The sequence below is a fragment of the Stegostoma tigrinum genome, chromosome 1 (assembly GCF_030684315.1).
Source record: "Stegostoma tigrinum isolate sSteTig4 chromosome 1, sSteTig4.hap1, whole genome shotgun sequence".
In the NCBI taxonomy this organism is placed as follows: domain Eukaryota; kingdom Metazoa; phylum Chordata; class Chondrichthyes; order Orectolobiformes; family Stegostomatidae; genus Stegostoma; species Stegostoma tigrinum.
In genome coordinates this window covers 137394076-137413737 of record NC_081354.1, presented here as the reverse complement: position 1 = coordinate 137413737, position 19662 = coordinate 137394076, and the positions used below count along the sequence as shown (strand labels likewise).

At 39.6% G+C, this 19662-nt stretch overlaps 1 protein-coding gene across 5 annotated transcripts in view; it reads left to right on the top strand.

Annotated features, from left to right (window-relative positions):
* npr3 (natriuretic peptide receptor 3) overlaps nucleotides 1–14437 on the top strand; it is a 75370-nt gene extending 60933 nt beyond the window's left edge. For 2 of the 5 annotated variants that reach the window (XM_048538600.2, XM_048538598.2), the window contains exons 8-9: nucleotides 10541–10596; nucleotides 13632–14437. In XM_048538600.2, coding sequence (XP_048394557.1) covers nucleotides 10541–10596; nucleotides 13632–13720 — 145 coding nt within the window. In that variant the 3' untranslated portion in view covers nucleotides 13721–14437. Of the gene's footprint in view, nucleotides 1–10540; nucleotides 13247–13631 lie in introns of those variants that run through there. The other 3 variants (XM_059648859.1, XM_048538610.2, XM_048538618.2) reach the window with 2 other exon arrangements.
* The last annotated feature ends 5225 nt before the right edge of the window (nucleotides 14438–19662 follow it).

Genomic DNA, 19662 nt, shown 5'->3' with positions numbered 1-19662 from the left:
GCTACACTTTTTTTGCAATATTTCATGCTGTTGTCATTGTAAAGTGTTTCTCAGAAGCTTGAATAGTACCGGAAGGGTGAGTAGGGAGAGATGTACGAGAAAAGGTTTTCTTATCACAATGGCATGAATACTTTTTCAGTGAAGCATTCCAAAATAGAAGAGGTTAATGACATTATATTATCAAACAGGGGTCAGTGTAATTTAATCAGAGTTAAAGAATTCTCCAATCGTATCTTCTAAGTATGAGCCTGGAGGACTTGGTAGTATAGAACAGAGGCCAAAAGTTCAATAACTACTGTGATGTAAGGATATGCTTTGATCTCTCAATGTGCTGAAAAGTTAGAGATTAAGGGTGTAATTATTGAATTTTGCAGACGAGAGGCAATCTCACCCTCAGAGCAGAAAGTTTGAAAATTGTCTTAGAAGTATGCCATCCCTTTATTCTTAAAAGAAGGCCTGTTTAAATTCTTCAAAGTATGTAAAAGAGCATGATTTGTATAAGAAATTATTTGACTACAAAGATTTAGGGTGAATGAAGTGATTGAAGTCGATGAGAGGTGGAGCATAGTTCAATATTTTCATATTTTCTGACTAGTCAGATGGACTGCAGTGGACTGTTCTGGCATTTCACTTCACTTGGTTTGGATCATAGTTTGATACTGTACAGAAAGAGCCCATTATCCCTTTGCTGACTTTTTGGTGAGACTATCAAATTCATCTCATTCTCATGTTCCTTCTTGTCACTCAGTAAATCTTCCTCAAGTATTTAGTCAATTCTTTTTTGGAAGTTATTATTGAATATGCTTCCAGCCCTTTTGCAGAGTGTGCATTCCAGATCGCAAAAATGTACTGTGTAAAATATTTTGTCTTGCCACCTCTGGTACGTGTACCCATGATGGTAGAGCCCAACAAACCAATGCGAAAGATAAGGATAAAACGTTGCCAGCAATCTTCAACCTGAAGTGCCTCTTCCAGTGGTTCCCAGCATCACAGATAACAGTGGTCAGCTAATTTGATGCACTCCACATGACATCAATAAACAATAGGAGTGACTGGATCCTGCCAGAACTATGGGTCCTTCATCATATTAGCAATAGTACTGAAGATTTCAGCTCCAGATCTTGCTGCTCTCCTGGCCAAGCTGTTCCAGTACAGTTGCAACCTTGGCATCTACCCAACAATGTGGGAAATTGCCCAGGCATATCCTTAACACAAATCAAGCCAGCCAATTACCGCTCCATCAGCCTACTCTCGATCATCAATAACGTGATGAAAGGTGTCAGGCAGCACCTGCTCAATGACACCCAGTTTGGGTTCTGCCAGGGCCACTCAGCTCCTGACCTCATTACAGTCTTGCTTCAAACATGGATAAAAGAGCTGAATTCCAGCGGTGAGGTGACAGCCCTTGACACCAAGGCTGCATTTGACTGCATGTGGCATCAAGTATCCCTAGCAAAACTGGAATCAATGGGCATCAGGGTGCAAACTCTCTTCTGCTTGGAGTCATACCTGGCACGTGGAAGATGGTCGTGATTGTTGGACGTCAATCACCTCAGCTCCAGAAAATCTCTACAGGAATCCTTCAGGGTAGTTCCCTCGGCCCAACCATCTTCAGCTGCTTCATCAATGATCTTCCCTCCATCATTAGGTCAGAAGTGGCGATGTTCGCCAATGATTGCACAATGTTCAGCATCATTCGCGACTCTTCAGATACTGAAGCAGTCCATGTTCAAAATCAACAACATCCAACAACACCCTCTCTGATAAAGGGTCTAAGCCGGAAATGTCAGCTTTTGTGCTCCTGAGATACTGCTTGGCCTGCTGTGTTCATCCAGCCTCACACTTTGTTATCTAACATCCAACAATATCCAGGCTTGGGCTGACAAATGGCAAGTAACATTTGCACCACACAAATGCCAGGCAATAACCATCTCCTATAAGGGATGATCTAACCATTCCCCCGAGCCAGTGGTGTTGCCATCATGGAGTCACCCACTATCAATATCTTTGGAATTACCATTAACCAGAAACTCAACTAGACGAGCCATGTAAACATAAAGGCTACAAGAGTAGGTCAGAGGCTGGGAATACTGCAGTGAGTAACTCCCATTCTGACTCCCCAGAGCCTGTCCATCTACGACAAGGCACAAGCCAGGACTGTGATGGAATACTCCTCATTTGCCTTGATGGGTGCAGCTCTAGCGACACTAAAGAGGTTTGTCAGAATCTCAAACAAAGCAGTTCACTTGATTGGCACCACATCTACAAGCATCTAGTCCCTGCACCACCAACGCTCAGTCACGGTGTTGTGTGTATTGTCTACAAGATGCACAGTAGAAAATCACTCAAGATCCGCAGACAGCACCTTCCAAAACCCCATCATTTCCATCTACAAGGACATGGGCAGCAGGTCCCTTGGAACACCGCTTCTTTCCAGTTCCCCTCCAAGCCACTCGCCATCTTGACTTGGAAGTATATGGCCATTTCTTCACTGTTGCTGGGTCAAAATCCTGAAATTTCCTCCAAAAGGGCATTATGCTTTTATCTACAGCATATGGGCTGACCATCAGCCTCTCGAGGATAATTAGGGATGGAAATAAATCCTGGTCAGCCAGTGACACCCACATACTACCATGAGTGAATTTTAAAAAGACAAAAATGAACAAGAGTTGTCATAACTTCTCCACTCTTACTCTGTGACTAAAATTGAATTAGCTTCGTTGTCACGTCCTTACGTGAACACAGTGAAAAGTTTACAAGTGGCTACTTACGGCACTATCTTAGCAACAGCTACCTAGGTACAGAGTCTTGAGAACAAATTCCCAGGAGAAAAGCCAAAAATAAAATGTTGAGTATTACAGACCTTCAAAAGTACAAAATCATAGTAATAATTCAGAAAAATAAAGGAACAAAAGAAATAAGAGTAAGAGTCCTGCAATGCTAATATAACAAAGGAAAGCAAAAGTAATATTAAAAAAAGAGAATTTAAAACAATAAAGTGTGGAGCTGGATGAACACAGCAGGCCAAGCAGCATCGTAAGAGCACAAAAGCTGACGTTTCAGGCCTAGACCCTTCATCAGAAAAGGGGATGGGGAGAGGGTTCTGAAATAAATAGGGAGAGAGAGATCCCCTGACGTTTGTCCGGAGTGAGGAGGGTAACTTTTTCAGGTTAGGCATCCCTAGAAGAGGCTTCGCAAAGGTTAAAATTGTATCAGAGATAATGGAAACAGGGCTCTGTCTCTCCCTATTTATTTCAGAACCCTCTCCCCATCCCCCTTTTCTGATGAAGGGTCTAGGCCCGAAATGTCAGCTTTTGTGCTCCTGAATTGCTGCTTGGCCTTCTGTTGTCATCCAGCTCCACACTTTGTTATCTTGGATTCTCCAGCTTCTGCAGTTCCCATTATTGTTGATAGAATTTAAGACAGTGTCCAGTTAGCCCATTTCCAGGCTGTGGACTTGAGGATCTGAGCCTCCCCCACCCCATTACAATCCTAGACTGGACCTACCACAATGCTGAAGAAACAGCAGCATAGACTCACAGATGGACTGAAGTCACCAAAGAGAGACCTAAACTGATGCTGATGAAAACAGCTGCCAAAGCAGTCAAAAGGATTCCCAGGCCGGGCCAGACCAACTGTGCCCCATGAAGACGCCGCAGAAGCCCTAAGGAAATCCAGGGCCATTGGAATCCCGGGCCCTGACCACCTCGTCTTCAGCCGTTGCCTGCCGAAAGTTGTGATGACACTGGACAGGTTACAGAAGTGATTTACCAGGATGTTGCCTAGCTGGAGCGTTTCAGCTGTGATAGGAGACGAGATCAACAGGGACTGCTTTCCTTAGAACAGAGAAGCCTGAGAGGAGATCTGATTGATGTGCACAAAATTTTGAGCATTGACAGGGTAGGTCTGGAGAAACTTATTCCCTTGCCACAGCTATAAGGTAAGGAGCAGGAGGTTTATAGAGAATCTGAGAAAAATTCTTTTCACCCAGTAGGTTGTGGGTATTTAGTACTCATTGCCTGAAACAGTGGTAGAGGTAGAAACCCTCAAAACATTTAAGAACGTTTTGAAAAACCATAACAGACAAGAATACAGGCCAAGAGCTAGAAAATGGGTTTAGAATAGATAAGATTAGAATAAATGTTTAATGACTAGTTTGGACATGATGGCTGAAGGGCCTCTTTCTACAGTGTATAGTTCTATAATGACGTGATCTACCCTCAGTTCTCTCTGTTCCTGTCCTCCCTTTAAAAATTGTTTCATTTAGTTCATCTTGCCTTTCTTCATTCTACCTACCAAAATACAATGCTTTACACTTCTCAGTGTTAAATTTCAATTGTCATGTGCCTGTCAATTTCACAAACCTGTCTACCCCTTTCTGAAGTAAAAACAGAAAGTGCTGGAGAAACTCAGCAGGGGTAGCACCATCTGTGAAGTGAGGAGCAAAGTTAAAGTTTTGAGTCTGATATGACTGTCCTACAGACCTCAGATCTGTTGAATTTTCTCCAACACTGTCTGGTTTTATTTAAGATCTCCAGCAATGGCTGATGTTTAAAGAGTAGATGCATTAATTGGAATTCTTCTTTCCTGTTTGACACAAAATTAAAAGAGGAAGCGTAGCGCAATCATAGCTTGCAAAAGCATTTTGGGATAGTATTAGATTCAAAGAGGAGACATATAATTGTCAGAAAAAGCAGCAAAACTGTGGATTGGGAGCATTTTAGAACTTAACAAACAAGAACAAAACGATTGATTAAGAGGGCGAATAATAGAGCATGAAAAAAGAGAATTCAGGGAATGTAAAAACTGACAAAATGTTTCTATATGTAAAGAGAACAAAATTTGTAAAGGCAAAAAAAAACTTTACAGTCAGAAGCTGGGAAAATTATAATGAGGAACTAAGAAATGGCAAAAGAAATGAATGCATATTTTCAGAGATAATGGGAACTGCAGATGCTGGAGATTCCAAGATAATAAAATGTGAGGCTGGATGAACACAGCAGGCCAAGCAGCATCTCAGGAGCACAAAAGCTGACGTTTCGGGCCTAGACCCTTCATCAGAGAGCTGATGAAGGGTCTAGGCCCGAAACGTCAGCTTTTGTGCTCCTGAGATGCTGCTTGGCCTGCTGTGTTCATCCAGCCTCACAATGCATATTTTCATTCTGTCTTCACAAGAAAGGGTACAAACAACTTCCCAGAAATGTTAGGGAATCAACGGTCTGATGGAAGGGAAGAATTAAAGGAAATCAGTATTAGTAAGAAAATAGTTTGAAATTAATGGGGTGAAAGGCTGACAAATCACTAAGATCTGATAAAATATATTGGACAGCACAATAGGAAGTGACCAAGACAATATAGGAAGCCATAGTGATCACCTTCCAAAACTCGAAAAACTCTCGAGCAGTTCTTAAGGGGAGGCAAATGTAATTTCACTATTTAAAAAAGGAGGAAGGGAGAAAAAAACAGAGAATCACAGCCCAGCTACCCAAATACCAACAGCAGGAAAATGCTAGAGTCCATGATAAAAGATGTGACAACAGGATATTTGGAAAGCATTAACAGAATTGGACAGAGTTTACGTAGGCAAGGGTCTAGGCCCGAAACATCAGCCTTCCTGCTCCTCTGATGCTGCTTGGCCTGCTGTGTTCATCCAGCTCTACACCTTGTTATCTCAGATTCTACAGTATCTGCAGTTCCTACTATCTCTCTCATACTTAACAAGTCTACTGAATGTTTTTGAGGAAATGACTGTAGTCTCGATAAGGCAGAACAAGTGGATGTGGTTTATTTGGATATTTAGAAGGCTTCTGATAAGGTCCCACTAAAGAGGACAATGCGCAGAGTTGAAGTACAAGGAAATGTGGTAATATTATAACATGGATTGAGAATTGGTTGACAAAAAGGAAACAGAGATTGAGAATAAATGGGCTTGTTTCCAGGTGGCAGGCACTAATTAGTGGCATACTGCAAGGATCAGTGTTTGGGCCCCAGCTATTTACAATATTTATAAATGACTTGGATGCAATGTGCCCACGTTGCTGACAATATATTGAAACATAGAAAATTGGAGCAGGAGTAAGCCATTCAGCCCTTTGAACTTGCTCCATGGCTGACCCGGTTCAGAAGCCTGTTTCTGTTTTTCCCATATATTCTTTGGTCCTTTAGCTCCAAGTGCTTTATCCAATTGCTTCTTGAAACCATACTTTTTTTTGGCCTGGACAGCTCTCTGTGGTAGTGAATTTCACAGGTTCACCATTCACTGGGGGAAGGAATTTCTCCACGTCAGCTCAGTGATGAACACTGCTCCCTGATACCCCAGAGACCCAGTTTTAATTCCAGCCTCGGCTGACTGTGTAAAATTTGCTCCTTTTCCTTGTATCTGTGTGGGCTTCCTCCGGGTGCTCCAGTTTTCTCCCACAGTACAAAAATGAGCCAGTTAGGTGGATTGGCTACGCTAAATTAGCATGTAGTATGCAGGCTAGGTTGATTAACAATGGTCAATGTGGGGTTATGGGGATAGAGTGGGGTGCTCTTCAGAGGATTGGTGCAAACTCGATGGGCCAAATGGCCTTAATCTGCACTATAGGGGTTCTATTAAATTCTATTTCCTAAATGGTTTACTGTGTTTCTCTAGATTGTGACCCACAGTTCCCAACATTCCTGGATAATCCATTCTACATCGTCTCTGCTTTAGACTTTTATTTGGGTTGGGGTTGTGAGCTGTGAGGAGAACACAAGGAGGCTTCAGGATAATTTAAACAAGTCAAGTGAAAGGGCAAAAACATGGCTAGTGCATTAGAATGTAGATAATTATGAAGTGATACATTTTGATGTGAAAAACAGAAATTTTAGTATTGTTCAAGTGGAGAAAAAATGTATTTGAAATTGTGGATGTACAAAGGAATCTGGTATACTTGTACACCAGTCACTGAAAGTAGACATGCAGATGCAATAAGTAATTCAGAAGACAAAGGGATTTAGGGATGTCCTACTGCAGTTATATCGCATGCAGTTTTGGACTGCTTACTTAAGAAAGGATGTACTTGCCATAGAGGGAGTGCAGAGTGTGTTTACTAGGCCGGTATCAGGGATGGCCGGAATGTCCTATGAGGAATGTTTGGTTTAATTGGGTCTGTACTTACGAGCGATGAGAAGACTGAGGCGGGATCTGATTGAAATATACACAATTCTAACACACCTGGACAAACTAGATACAGGGAGAATGTTTTCCCTAGTTGGGGGAGTCTAGAACCAGGGGCCACAGTCTCATGAAATGGTGTAGACCAATTAAGACTAAGATGAGATAATGGGAACTGCAGATGCTGGTGAATCCGGAAGAACAAAGTGTGGAGCTGGATGAACACAGCAGGCCAAGCAGCATCTCAGGAGCAGAAAAGCTGACGTTTCAGGCCTAGACCCTTCATCAGAAAAGGGGGAGGAGGAGAGGGTTCTGAAATAAATAGGGGGAGGCGGATCAAGGATGGAATGGGGAAAAGATAGGTGGAGAGGAGACAGACAAGTTAAAGTGGTGGGGATGGCTAAGATGAGGATTTTTTTTGTCACTCAAAGCATTGTGAATCTGTGGAGTTCCCTCCCACAGAAGGCTGTGGAGGCCAAGTCAGTGAAAGAGACATATAAAATTTTATATTTTGAAGTAATCAAGTGGGAATATGGCATTGAGAAAGGGAGTCAGTCATGATCAGAATGAATGATGGAGCAGATTTATAGGACCAAATGGTCTACTCCTTGTAGGAGTTGTTAATATGTTTCTATTCTGAAAATCCACATACATCTTCTGGTTTTGATCCAGTGGGCTTCAATTTTTCTGTAAAATTTAAAAAGTGATACTTTAGCAGACATTTTTTGGAAGTCCACAAACACAACATCAAATGCAGTCCCTCCGTCAGCCTCCTGTGCTACTTCACCAAAAAATACAATTGAGTTTGTCCTGAACAAATTGGTGTGACTTTTCATTTGTTATTACATACTTTTCCAAATGCCTGATAATATTGTCCTGTATTGTCACCTCTAATTCTTCCCACCACTGGCTTGCAAAATACTGAGTTTATACCTCTGCCTCTCCCTTTCAACCTTCTCTCAACTGTAGTTAATTGTCAGATTTAAATCTTACAGATGTCAGTATTTAACACCTGTATTTTGCTTCAAGTTCTGTTGTGGTGTTGGCAATTTTATCTCTAGATTGGTGAGCTTTCTACCAGGAAGTACATCTTGCACTGGAAGATACATTATTTGGTCATAATAAGAAGCCTGAACCAATTGACTCCCATTCATATTTCCAACATGGAACTTTGCACAATAGGAGCATTGCCAAGAATCTATTTCTGTCTGCAACTTGCAATGTTGGCAGGTTAAACATTGTGCCAGGAGTCCCTAATTGGTACTTCATTTATGAGATTAAGGACTTGAACTCCATTGTGATGCTTGACAAAAATTACAGTGTATTTCCCAACAAAACAAATTCCTTTGTTTAGTCAGATTCTAATTGGAATTCACAAAGGGATAAATTTGTTTGTAGAACACGCTTGGCAGAAAGTTGGGATTAACCAGATGATTGACTTTTCTGTCTGGTCTAATATAGGGTGCACAATATAAAGGAGGGTTTGAGGAAGAGAGGCCAGTTACAGATGATTTCTTGAACATTTGTTCTGTTTGGTATTTCTGAAAAAGTATAAGCACGTTCCAAAAGGACATGCTTAGGATTCTGTTTGGAACGTTGAAACGAACAAGTCTTAGTGGAAACATTGAACAATGTTGCAACATAACACGACCAGAGACATTCTTAACGAAGAGCAAAGAGAGAATTATATTCTGGTTTTCATTAATCTTTACTTGAAATGTCAATAACTATTTCATTCTGTTTATGTGAGTATTTTATTGAGCACTGAGGGGTAACTTTCCACATATGCACTTGTATTGGGCAACCTCACCCATCCCATATTGCAAAATCACAGGCAACAATTTCAATATGTGCTGGTGGCAGGTTCTCTGCTGCCAGTCTATCCTGGAAAATTACTCTTATTATGTTAAAAATGCAAGAAGAAACACATAATTTGAGACATCTATATAAATTAAGAATGTCCTGTAGCATGCTTTGTTGATTTTGGAAGTATTCTAGTAAAGAAACCCAGCACATCGGAAACAACTGCTGTCAAATATTTCTCCAGGAATGTGCTCTGAAGTCATTTCAAATTCAGATTGATCTGAAATGAAGCCAATTGGATCTGTTTAGAATTATCCCAATTTGTCCAGTATGGACCTGTTATAATTTTAGACACAGTTCATTGTCTGGTTCAGTTAAATGCAACCTCAAATTTTCTCGCACAGATGTTCAGCTCAAGCAGTCTGAAGCTGGTTCCAGTAAGCCAGTCAAAACACCTGCATTCAAGTTTGAACTCAGAGAGTTTTCTGTAGCTTCACAAATGGGAAACCAAAAGAAATGGCAGGGGGCTGTTTCCCCCAGCATGTAAAATGGAGAGAACAGAATTATTTTTCCGGTTTACGCATGATCATTATGTACTTTTCAGGCTGATTCACAGATTTCCTACCTGGCAAATTGTCTCTTTAATTGTTGGAGAGGCATCAAAAGATGATTATTGTCAATGCTAAACAACTTCTGTTAACTCTCACATTTGAAATTGCACACAACGGTTTGTGTTCTACTGTATTGTTATTTTCCAATATAAATACCTACAAGGTTTAGAAAAATACCAGTTTTCTCACTTGCTGCTTGTCAACCTCCATTAGGAAGCTAATGAACTGTTGCCTCCTCAGGAGTAATCCTCAGGATGGCCCTGTACACAACAAGTTAACTAACTGTTTTTGATGTTACTGGAAACAGCCAGAAACACCACCAAGCAAAAACTGCTTTGATGTTGAACTCTAGTCTCCTCAACAAGTGGCACCAGTAATTACACCCCCCCACCCCTGGTTCTAGCTCACACTGTGCGCCAATCTGAAGATAAGATGCGATTTACTGTTATTGAAGAGGCACCTATTCCTTTGTACTTACAGTGCTGTTCTTCTCAACGTGTTGGAAGCCTCAGGTCATACCCAGAAGCACTTGCATGTGAAGCAATTGAAAAAGAATTCAGAACCTTGATGAACTCTTTCCTCCGAAGTAATTCAAAACCAAACAATATACAATGCAGCCAAACATGTGCGTGATAGATGCATTTTTTTCAGAAGGCAGAGAAGGAGTAATATGTTTCCGGCTCACATCCTGCATGAGAAAACAATGCAAAATTTGACCGCAAAATTTGGCCTTTGATTTGAACCCATAAAACAGACAAAGCATGTAACATATTTAAAAGAAAATTTCTAAATTTATGACCTACGTGTAGCAGAAATAAAAAATGAAATAACTGCAAGAAAAGAGCATGTGGCCTGCCAAAATCAGAAGGTGGGAAATAATTTATCTATCATTCCATCAGTGACACTGAATGTTTTATGTGGATGTTTTTCAAATATGGACTGAATTAGTTAAAACAAATACTTCAACAATGTTATCATTTCTTTCTAGGAAGAAATATCGGATAACTATTGAAAGACGTGCACAATTGCATGAAGTTGACAATGGTAAGCATCACCATTTGAGAGAAGACTCTGTCCGATCCAACCTGTCAACAGCTTAAACTGTAAAATTGAATCTTCCTTCTTTATAAACTTGCAACTTTTAGGGAGGTTTACCAAAGGTATCACTGCAAACAAAAGGCCGATAAGAAATGCATTGTTTTGAAGACAAGGCTATTAGTGTGTCATAGTTTTTTTTGTTGCTTTTGAAAACTCAGGAATAATTCATATATTACACTGCACCACTGTACTGGAAGCTTCATCTCATTGAAGATGACAAAATGTGATTCAGCCTGTTTCATAGAGGCCAGCGATGACTTGCACTGGCAACCTAAAAAAATCTTCAAAAGAAGATATTTTGTAGTTGTTTATCCCAACACATTAGTGGGAACTCCCCAGTATCCATCCTTAAATTTTACATAATAAATAAAATTGCTCTTAGAGCCAACATATCTTAGCAAAGTTCATGAATTCTTAAATCGTAGTAAAGATGTAATTTTTTTATAGAAACATTACTATTAAAGGGTAAAATTTACCTTTGGAGATAGTTTTGTGTGAATGCTCTGTGCATTTAAATCAAATTTCTCTCTTGACTGTAACGACAAAGGTGTTCATTATCAATGAGCCTCTTTTTCCAGTAAAATAGCAGAAAGCATATTTGAGACAAGCGTTAAGGATTCATTCATAATATAGGTGATAGAAATTACAACTCGTGTACAGTTTACAAATATATTTCAATGGATCCGTCTATGTGAGTTTCCTATATTACACATAAAAAAATCGCAGTTTCTAGATTGCAGTTATTGCATATGCCATTAGAAGGCTCACTGAACTAGGCTGCTGTTTGCTGTGCTATAGAAGTGATTAGTTTATTGGACATGATAGCTGACCCTTCAGCAATGGTTAATAACAACAATAACTTGCATTTATATAGTACTCTAAATGTACAAACTGGCTGAAAGTGCTGTGCCATAGTTAATCCAGTATGTTTAATTATTCTGTCATACTTGTAAACTGTAAACAGTCGCTTAATCATTGGCAGCTAAGGATCATCTGTTTTACACAATAATTGCTGATTTCATTTACAAAGGATTGTAATCACAACAATTTTGAAAACTATGATGCAGAGTTAGGAATTAGTTATACATCTCACATTAAACTGTATGGACTATAAAATGAATATTGACTTTCAGCATTCACAATAAGGATTATTTACATTTGAATAATTTGGGAATACTGTCTTAAAGGGGTATACAAAAAATAGGTCAATAATTGATATTTTTAGACTATAATAAGAAAATATTAAGCAACTTATAGTATTTTCAATAATATGCTAAACAATATCTTGTATATATTAATTAATTTGAATACACTTGTACAGTGGTAGGGAAGATGAATGTTTCATGGCCATTTAAAAAAAGTTTCTTAAAACATTATTCAAGTTGATTTATTTAGATGCTGTTGTTCGTACGTTAGTGGGCAGTGAGAATGTAAACAAGGTCCTGTAATGACCTTATCATGGATGGCAGAGAAATTGGTTACCTATGTTGACAGACACACACATATATATATATATATGCCTCATATTCACCTCACTAGATTCTAACCGCTACTTCAAGATATAAGCAAGTTGTACCATATTAACAATATGGTCTGTGTATAGACATTTAATTTCATAGTACAGTGGTTACATTTGCTCAATTTCATTTATTAATTGTTTCTACAAGTAAATAATGCTTATTTGGCCCAGAAATATACTCTAAGTGTAAATACTGTACATCTGATATGTCCTTAGCATATGTCTGATGGATTTTGTAATGTATTATGCCATCAGATAATGGCTGTGAGTTTATAATATAACTTTCAAACCAATTGCAAAAACAAACCTGGTTTTTAGTAAAGAAAAGTCATTAATCAAAAAAAAGAAGAAAAAATCTCTTCATTAATGTATATTGGAAGTATGTGTGGAGTACTGAAGGTGTATTCCAAATTAGATATGATCACTTTCATCAGACTTTCTTCAAATGAGATCATCGCCACAAAATGAAAGACCAATGCACCCGAATTCGAAGGAAAAAAACATTTATATACTGAAGTAAAGATTTCACTGGTTTTTCTGTATTTCTATCACTTCCAGCAGGTACCACTAAAAGTGTTGTTAGCAACTGATGATATGAAGTGGGCTGCCAATACTCAGTTAAGAGCTGCTGTTTTTAAATATGTAATTAGAAATGGAAAGAATCTGTATTAAAGTTTAGCAATTTGAGAATACTGGAAAAAAAATGTTGAATGCTAATAGGTATGGATGTTTGAAGTGCAAATGCAAGGGTGCCATACAGTATAACAGTAATATACTGACCTAAGTAGAAATATCTGCATATAATGTGATATTTATTTAACAGTTGTGTAGAATTTAATATTCATAACTGTAGATAGTTTTTTTTTAAATTACCATTGTGTTATATATTCATTCCAGTTGTGTTGGTCAGTTTTAGATTGCCTATACCCTGTATTGTACCATTTTGTCTATTAAACTTAATAATGTGTAAATGTCTTTTTAAGCTGTTTTGTTCTCTGTAAACCAACTTGTGGTAGATTATTCACAGAATATTAGAGCAAAGCAGATATTGGCAATAAAATAATGTAGAAATGAAAACCTTTACTTCTCTGTCTGTGTAATTCTGTGTAATGACGTACATGATGCGCACACTGTTGTCTGAGAAATGCTTGGCATGTTTGTGAACTCTTTAGCCCAATGAGTGTTGTAATGCGTCTCAGTAAGTAATGTTTAAACACCACTGCAGGTTTGTCTATTTTGATTGTGCACCCATGGCTAACTCATTTATCATTGGTATCATGTACATAGATTCCTTTTAAATGCTTGAATGGGAATGCTGTTTTGTTATCATGAGCTTTCACCCACGTGCTATACAGTTACTAACACACGTCACCATTTTTAGTTCTGACCCTCTATCTAGTATAATTGTACTATTTACAATATTTGTCACTTGCAGTAAATGCTTCCCATTTTATCCCTTTAGGTCCCCACTGCTGCAACCCACTGCTCTATCTCCTTCATCTGAGAGCACGAGATGATCTGGGTCACAATCTACTTCATACCCACCATTAATGTCCTACCGTAATTGATCAACAGGAGGTGAACGTCTGCAGGGCAGGACTGGTCCTGCCAGTTCTTCCTGAAGCTGAGATGGAATATTCCATTGCTTCCAGGCCTAGACCTGGTCAAACTTTCCCATTGACTTACAGCTTTCATAACTTTTTAACTTTGGTATGGAATATTTGCCTGAAGAAAGTTTCCAAGCTCCCAAATATTAGATATTTGCTGTGGATCCCTGTTTTGCAAAATATCCTACCGAATGTATTATATCAGAAAAAAATGGTGTCCCCAGACAGCAGCCCCTTAATCTTGTCTCACAGTTAAAGGTTGAACCAAAAGAGCTTTGAACAATGTCAAAAGTTTTTCTGTACTCATATAATGATTCATCTTCCAAGGGACATATTGTTCTCTCACTTAAACTCTCTTGAATATTAGGAACACAAACAAAGTTTCTGGAAAAGCTCATCAGGCCTGACAGCATCTGTGAAGGAGAAAATAGAGTTAACGTTTTGGGTCCGGTGATCCTTCCTCAGAACTCAAAACAAAAACTTTGTTTTTGTTCCTGATTTACAGCATCTGCAGTTCTTTCGGTTTCTTGAATATCATCTAGCTACTGGCAGAGTCTTGGCAAAAAGTAAAACGCTGATATTTCTACATGTCCATTCCTTGTAATAAATTAGCAAATTCATGAGTTTTGTTTGATAAAAACGGCCAATGTCAGTGAAATGATTTGATATGATTTATTATGGTCACTGAGATACGGTGATAAGTATGGTATTGCATGCCAACCAGACAAATCATACCTTACATAAGTACATCCGGGTAATAGAGCAGAATGCAGAATGTAGTGATACTGCTGCAGAGAAGGTGCCCAGAAGGATCATCTCTGATATATGGGAGGTCCATTAATAAATCTGATAACAGCAGGGAAGAAGCTGTTCTTAAATCTGTTGGTATCTGTTTTCAAACTTATGTGTCTTCTGCCCGATGGAAGACGGTGTAAGAGAGTATAACTGGGGTGGGAGAGGTCTTTGATTATGATTTTGATTTGAGCTATTACTGTCACATGTACTAAGGTGCAGTGAAAAGTGTTGTCTTACATGCTTTACAGGCAGATTGTAATATACAAATGCAGCAGGGTAAAGGACCAGAGAAAAGGGTTCAATGATACAACTGCCAAGAAGGTACAGAGAGAGAGATCAACATTGACATGTAAAGCTCCCATTCAAAAGCCTGATAACAGCAGGGAAGAAGCTGTTCTTGAATCTGTTTGTGCGTGTATACGAACTTCTGTATCTTCTGCCGATAGAGGAGGATGGAAAAGTGTATAACCAGGTGGATTTGACTGTGTTAGTTGCTTTTCCGAGGCAGTGGGAAGTATAGATGGAGTCAACGGAAGGAAGACTGCTTTGTATGGTGGACCAAACCCATTACCCAATTGATCAAGATCTCTTTGTACTACTTTGTACTTCACTGTCCATTGTACCACCAATCTTGCTGTATCCACAAAAGTAATAACCATGCCTCCAATATTCTCATCTAAATCATTTATATAAATGACAAACAGATATAGACCCAGTACTGACCGCTGTGGAACATTGCTGGTCACAAGCCTACAGTCCTAAAAACAACCTCCCACCACGACCCTCTGCTTCCTACCATAAAGCTAATTGGCAAGCTCAACCTGAAACTTATGTAGTTGAACTTTACTCATTAGTCTACCATGAGGAACCTTGTCAAAGGCTTTCCTGAAGTCGAAATAAACAATGTCACTGCTCTGCCCCCATCATATTTGGTTATTTCAGTGAAAAACTGAATCAAGTTGTGGTGCATCAGTAAATTTGTAAATGGAGCCAGAGCCGGATTTGTCTTCATAGTTGTGAGGTTATAAGGAGTATGGTAAGGGGATGAGTATGCAGCCTTGCAGGGCATTGATGTTGAGGATTATTGTCGAGGAGGTGCTGACTCCTATCCTTACAGATTGCAGTCTCTGGGTCAGGCAGTCGAGAATCGAGTTGCAGAGCATGGAACAGGGACCTAGGTCACGAAGTTTGGAGATGCGATTGGTTGGAATTATGGGAATGAAGGCAGAGCACCAGCCAATAAAGAGGAATGTGACAGAGGTGTCCTTATTATCCAGATGTTCCAAGGACGGGTGAGGGCCAGACAGATGGCATCTTCTGTGGACATATTGTGACAGTAGGCGAACAGTAATGGATCAAGGCTGGAGTTGATGTGTGCCATTACTAAGCACTCGAAGTACTTCATAATGATGGATGTCAGAGCCACTAGGCAGTAGCCATTAAGGTTCATTGCCTGATTTTTCTTTGGCAACAAGGTGGTATAGACTTCTTGAAGCAACTGAGGACCTCAAATTATGGCCTATCTCCAAATTCCGGTTCCTTCCCAAAGCCTTTCAACACGTGATTGCCTATCTTTTCTAGAACCTTATGTTTGAATCCCTCCAGTCCGGTTTCGACCCCTGACACCATACTGAAAAGGCTTCTACCAAGTCATAAAATGCATCCTCTGTAATTACAAAAGTGGGAAATTATCCCTTGTGATCCTTGATCGTTCCTAACCTTTGACACATTGACCACAGTCCCCCAACCACCATCCTCCATCAACCAACTGGGTGAGATTGCATTCCATTCTTATCCATCTAGTTATTAACAGGGGAAGGTCTGTAATAGATTTCTTTCTACTTTTGTGCTGTTATTTCTTGCATCTTCCAAGAAAATGCCCTTAATAATATCCCTGATAAGAAAGCATTAGTTTTCACATGCACACTGTGCTCAACATACCACCATTTCTCTCAAATGCTCTACTGTTTGTAAATTAACAGTACTAAGCACAAATTCCTTCCAACTAAATCTTGGAAGATCAAAACTATCACACTCCACAAGGGTCATTTCTCACTATTGATTCTGTCCTTCGCCCTGACGAAGGATAGAAAGTCGGATGAAGCAGTAAATGGATATGTGTGACAAATTTCAGGTTGATAATACAAGTGAGAATCAGGCTGTTGTAGAAAGTTCAGAGAGAAAGTGAAAAAAAAACAAAGTGAAAGATGAGAGAAGACTGGCAGTTGACATTCGAGGAAATCCAAGAGTCTTCTTTATGCATATAAACTGTAAAAGGAAGGCTGAAGCTAATTAGGAACCATAAAAGATTACACTTGGAGGCAGAAGACATGGCTAAGATAACAAATACTTTGCATCTGTTTCTACCAAGGAACAAAATGTTGCCAAAGTGAAAGGGATATTGTTGAGACACAGAATGGGCTAAAAATTGATTTAAAACAATGGTATCTGAAAATTTTGTTATACATAGATAAAAACAAAATGACACAAGAGCTGAAACAGAAATAAAAATTTCTAGAGCAACTCAGCAGATGTGGCAGCATCTTTGGAGAGAAATAGAATTAACATTTCAAATCCAAAATGAATCCTCTTTGTAATTGAAGGGGACTTGAAAAATAATGTTTTTTGATGCTATTGACGAAGAGGGAGCAGGAGTGAGTGAGAGCGAGAGACCCCTATCAACAGGAATAGGGAATACTGTGCTTGCTAGGGATCTGAAATAGAACTGGAAAGTGCTGAAGAAACTCAGCAAGTTTGGCAACATCTGTTGAGAGAAAGAAACAGGTACATTTTGAGTGTAATATCAGTCTTCAAAACATTAACATGAAAGTTTGTAACCGTTACATGTTTCTGTGAATCTAATAGCCTGAAGCTAAACCTGAGATTGTTTGCAACTTTGGCATCTTATAGACATAGAACATAGAACAGTACAGCACAGAACAGGCCCTTCAGCCCACGATTTTGTGCCGACCATTGATCCTCATGTATGCACCCTCAAATTTCTGTGACCATATGCATGTCCAGCAGTCTCTTAAATGTCCCCAATGACCTTGCTTCCACAAGTGCTGCTGGCAACGCATTCCATGCTCTCACAACTCTCTGTGTAAAGAACCCACCTCTGACATCGCCTCTATACTTTCCTCCAACCAGCTTAAAACTATGACCCCTCGTGTTAGCCATTTCTGCCCTGGGAAATAGTCTCTGGCTATCAACTCTGTCTATGCCTCTCATTATCTTGTATACCTCAATTAGGTCCCCTCTCCTCCTCCTTTTCTCCAATGAAAAAAGTCCGAGCTCAGTCAACCTCTCTTCATGAGATAAGCCCTCCAGTCCAGGCAGCATCCTGGTAAACCTCCTCTGAACCCTCTCCAAAGCATCCACATCTTTCCTATAATAGGGCGCCCAGAACTGGACGCAGTATTCCAAGTCTAACCAAAGTTTTATAGAGCTGCAACAAGATCTCACAACTCTTAAACTCAATCCCCCTGTTAATGAAAGCCAAAACACCATATGCTTTCTTAACAACCCTGTCCACTTGCACGGCCATTTTAAGGGATCTATGTATCTGCACACCAAGATCCCTCTGTTCCTCCACACTGCCAAGAATCCTATCCTTAATCCTGTACTCAGCTTTCAAATTCGACCTTCCAAAATGCATCACCTCGCATTTATCCAGGTTGAACTCCATCTGCCACCTCTCAGCCCATCTCTGCATCTGCCAATGTCCCGCTGCAGCCTACAACAGCCCTCTGTACTGTCAACGACACCTCCAACCTTTGTGTCGTCTGCAAACTTGCTGACCCATCCTTCAATCCCCTCATCCAAGTCATTAATAAAAATTACAAACAATAGAGGCCCAAGGACAGAGCCCTGTGGAACACCACTCACCACTGACTTCCAGGCAGAATATTTTCCTTCTACTACCACTCGCTGTCTTCTGTTGGCCAGCCAATTCTGTATCCAGACAGCTAAGTTCCCCTGTATCCCATTCCTCCTGACCTTCTGAATGAGCCTACCATGGGGAACCTTATCTGACAGATGAGCTTCTGATCATGCAGCAGTACCATTACTCAAGTCACTGATCTGAAGCTTTGTATCATCGCCCTAACTGTAGCTAAACTGTGACTTCGTTATGTCCAGATTTAACTAAAATTATCCAAACCTTTACTAGCCACATCTTAACTCATACCAAATGTTGGTCACGACTGCTTGTTGACCTATTTTGGTTTCATGTCAAGCAGCTTATTTTCAAAAAATATCATCATTGTTTTCGAGTTCCTCCATGCCATTACCTTTGCCTATCTTTGTAACCTCCCCTAGTCTTGCGACCCTCTAAGTTATCTCTTCCAATTATGGCCTCTTGATTATCTCCAATTTTATTGTGTCAACCCTAGTCAGCCCTGCCTTCAGCTACTGAGGTCCGAAAGTCTGGCTGAACCTCCACACCATCTTTCCTCCGTGCAGAAACTCCTTAAACAGATATCCTTTTGCCCCAGCCTATGGTCGTCTGCCCTAATTTTCTGTGTAGCTCTGTGTCAAATTTTATTCGTTAACCTTCCTGTGAAGCCCTTTGAGGGGCTTTTGTGCATTGAGCTGTATTGTTCAATTCTTATTCCAAATTTGCCCAGGACATTTTAAAGGAAATTTCCATTTCCCACACTTATTCCAACTTCAAAACTGTTAACATGAATCCATGCGGTTATTATTTTACTTCCATCAATTCAAAAGCAAGTAAATAATGTAATTTTTATTGCGTATTTATATTTTTGAATTTAATAGCTAAAATAGTTGAATCAGCAGTACTCCTCTAATATTAGACTTCATCCATATTGAATGACATTGGTCTGGGCTGCAATAGTTGGCTGAGGTAAGAAGTCACATTGAGCTAAAGATAAATGATAATGGAAATTTTTGCACCTTATCCAGACCAGCCGCAGGAACTTGCTGTTGAATCACATGAAATCATTGAATTCCGTACTGAACTGCATAAATGTTTATATGAATCTCATTACATGATAGGTGCCTTACTGCCTGTATGAGGCAAAATGTGAGTGATGTGTTACAAAAATTAAAACAGAACGTGTGGCAAAT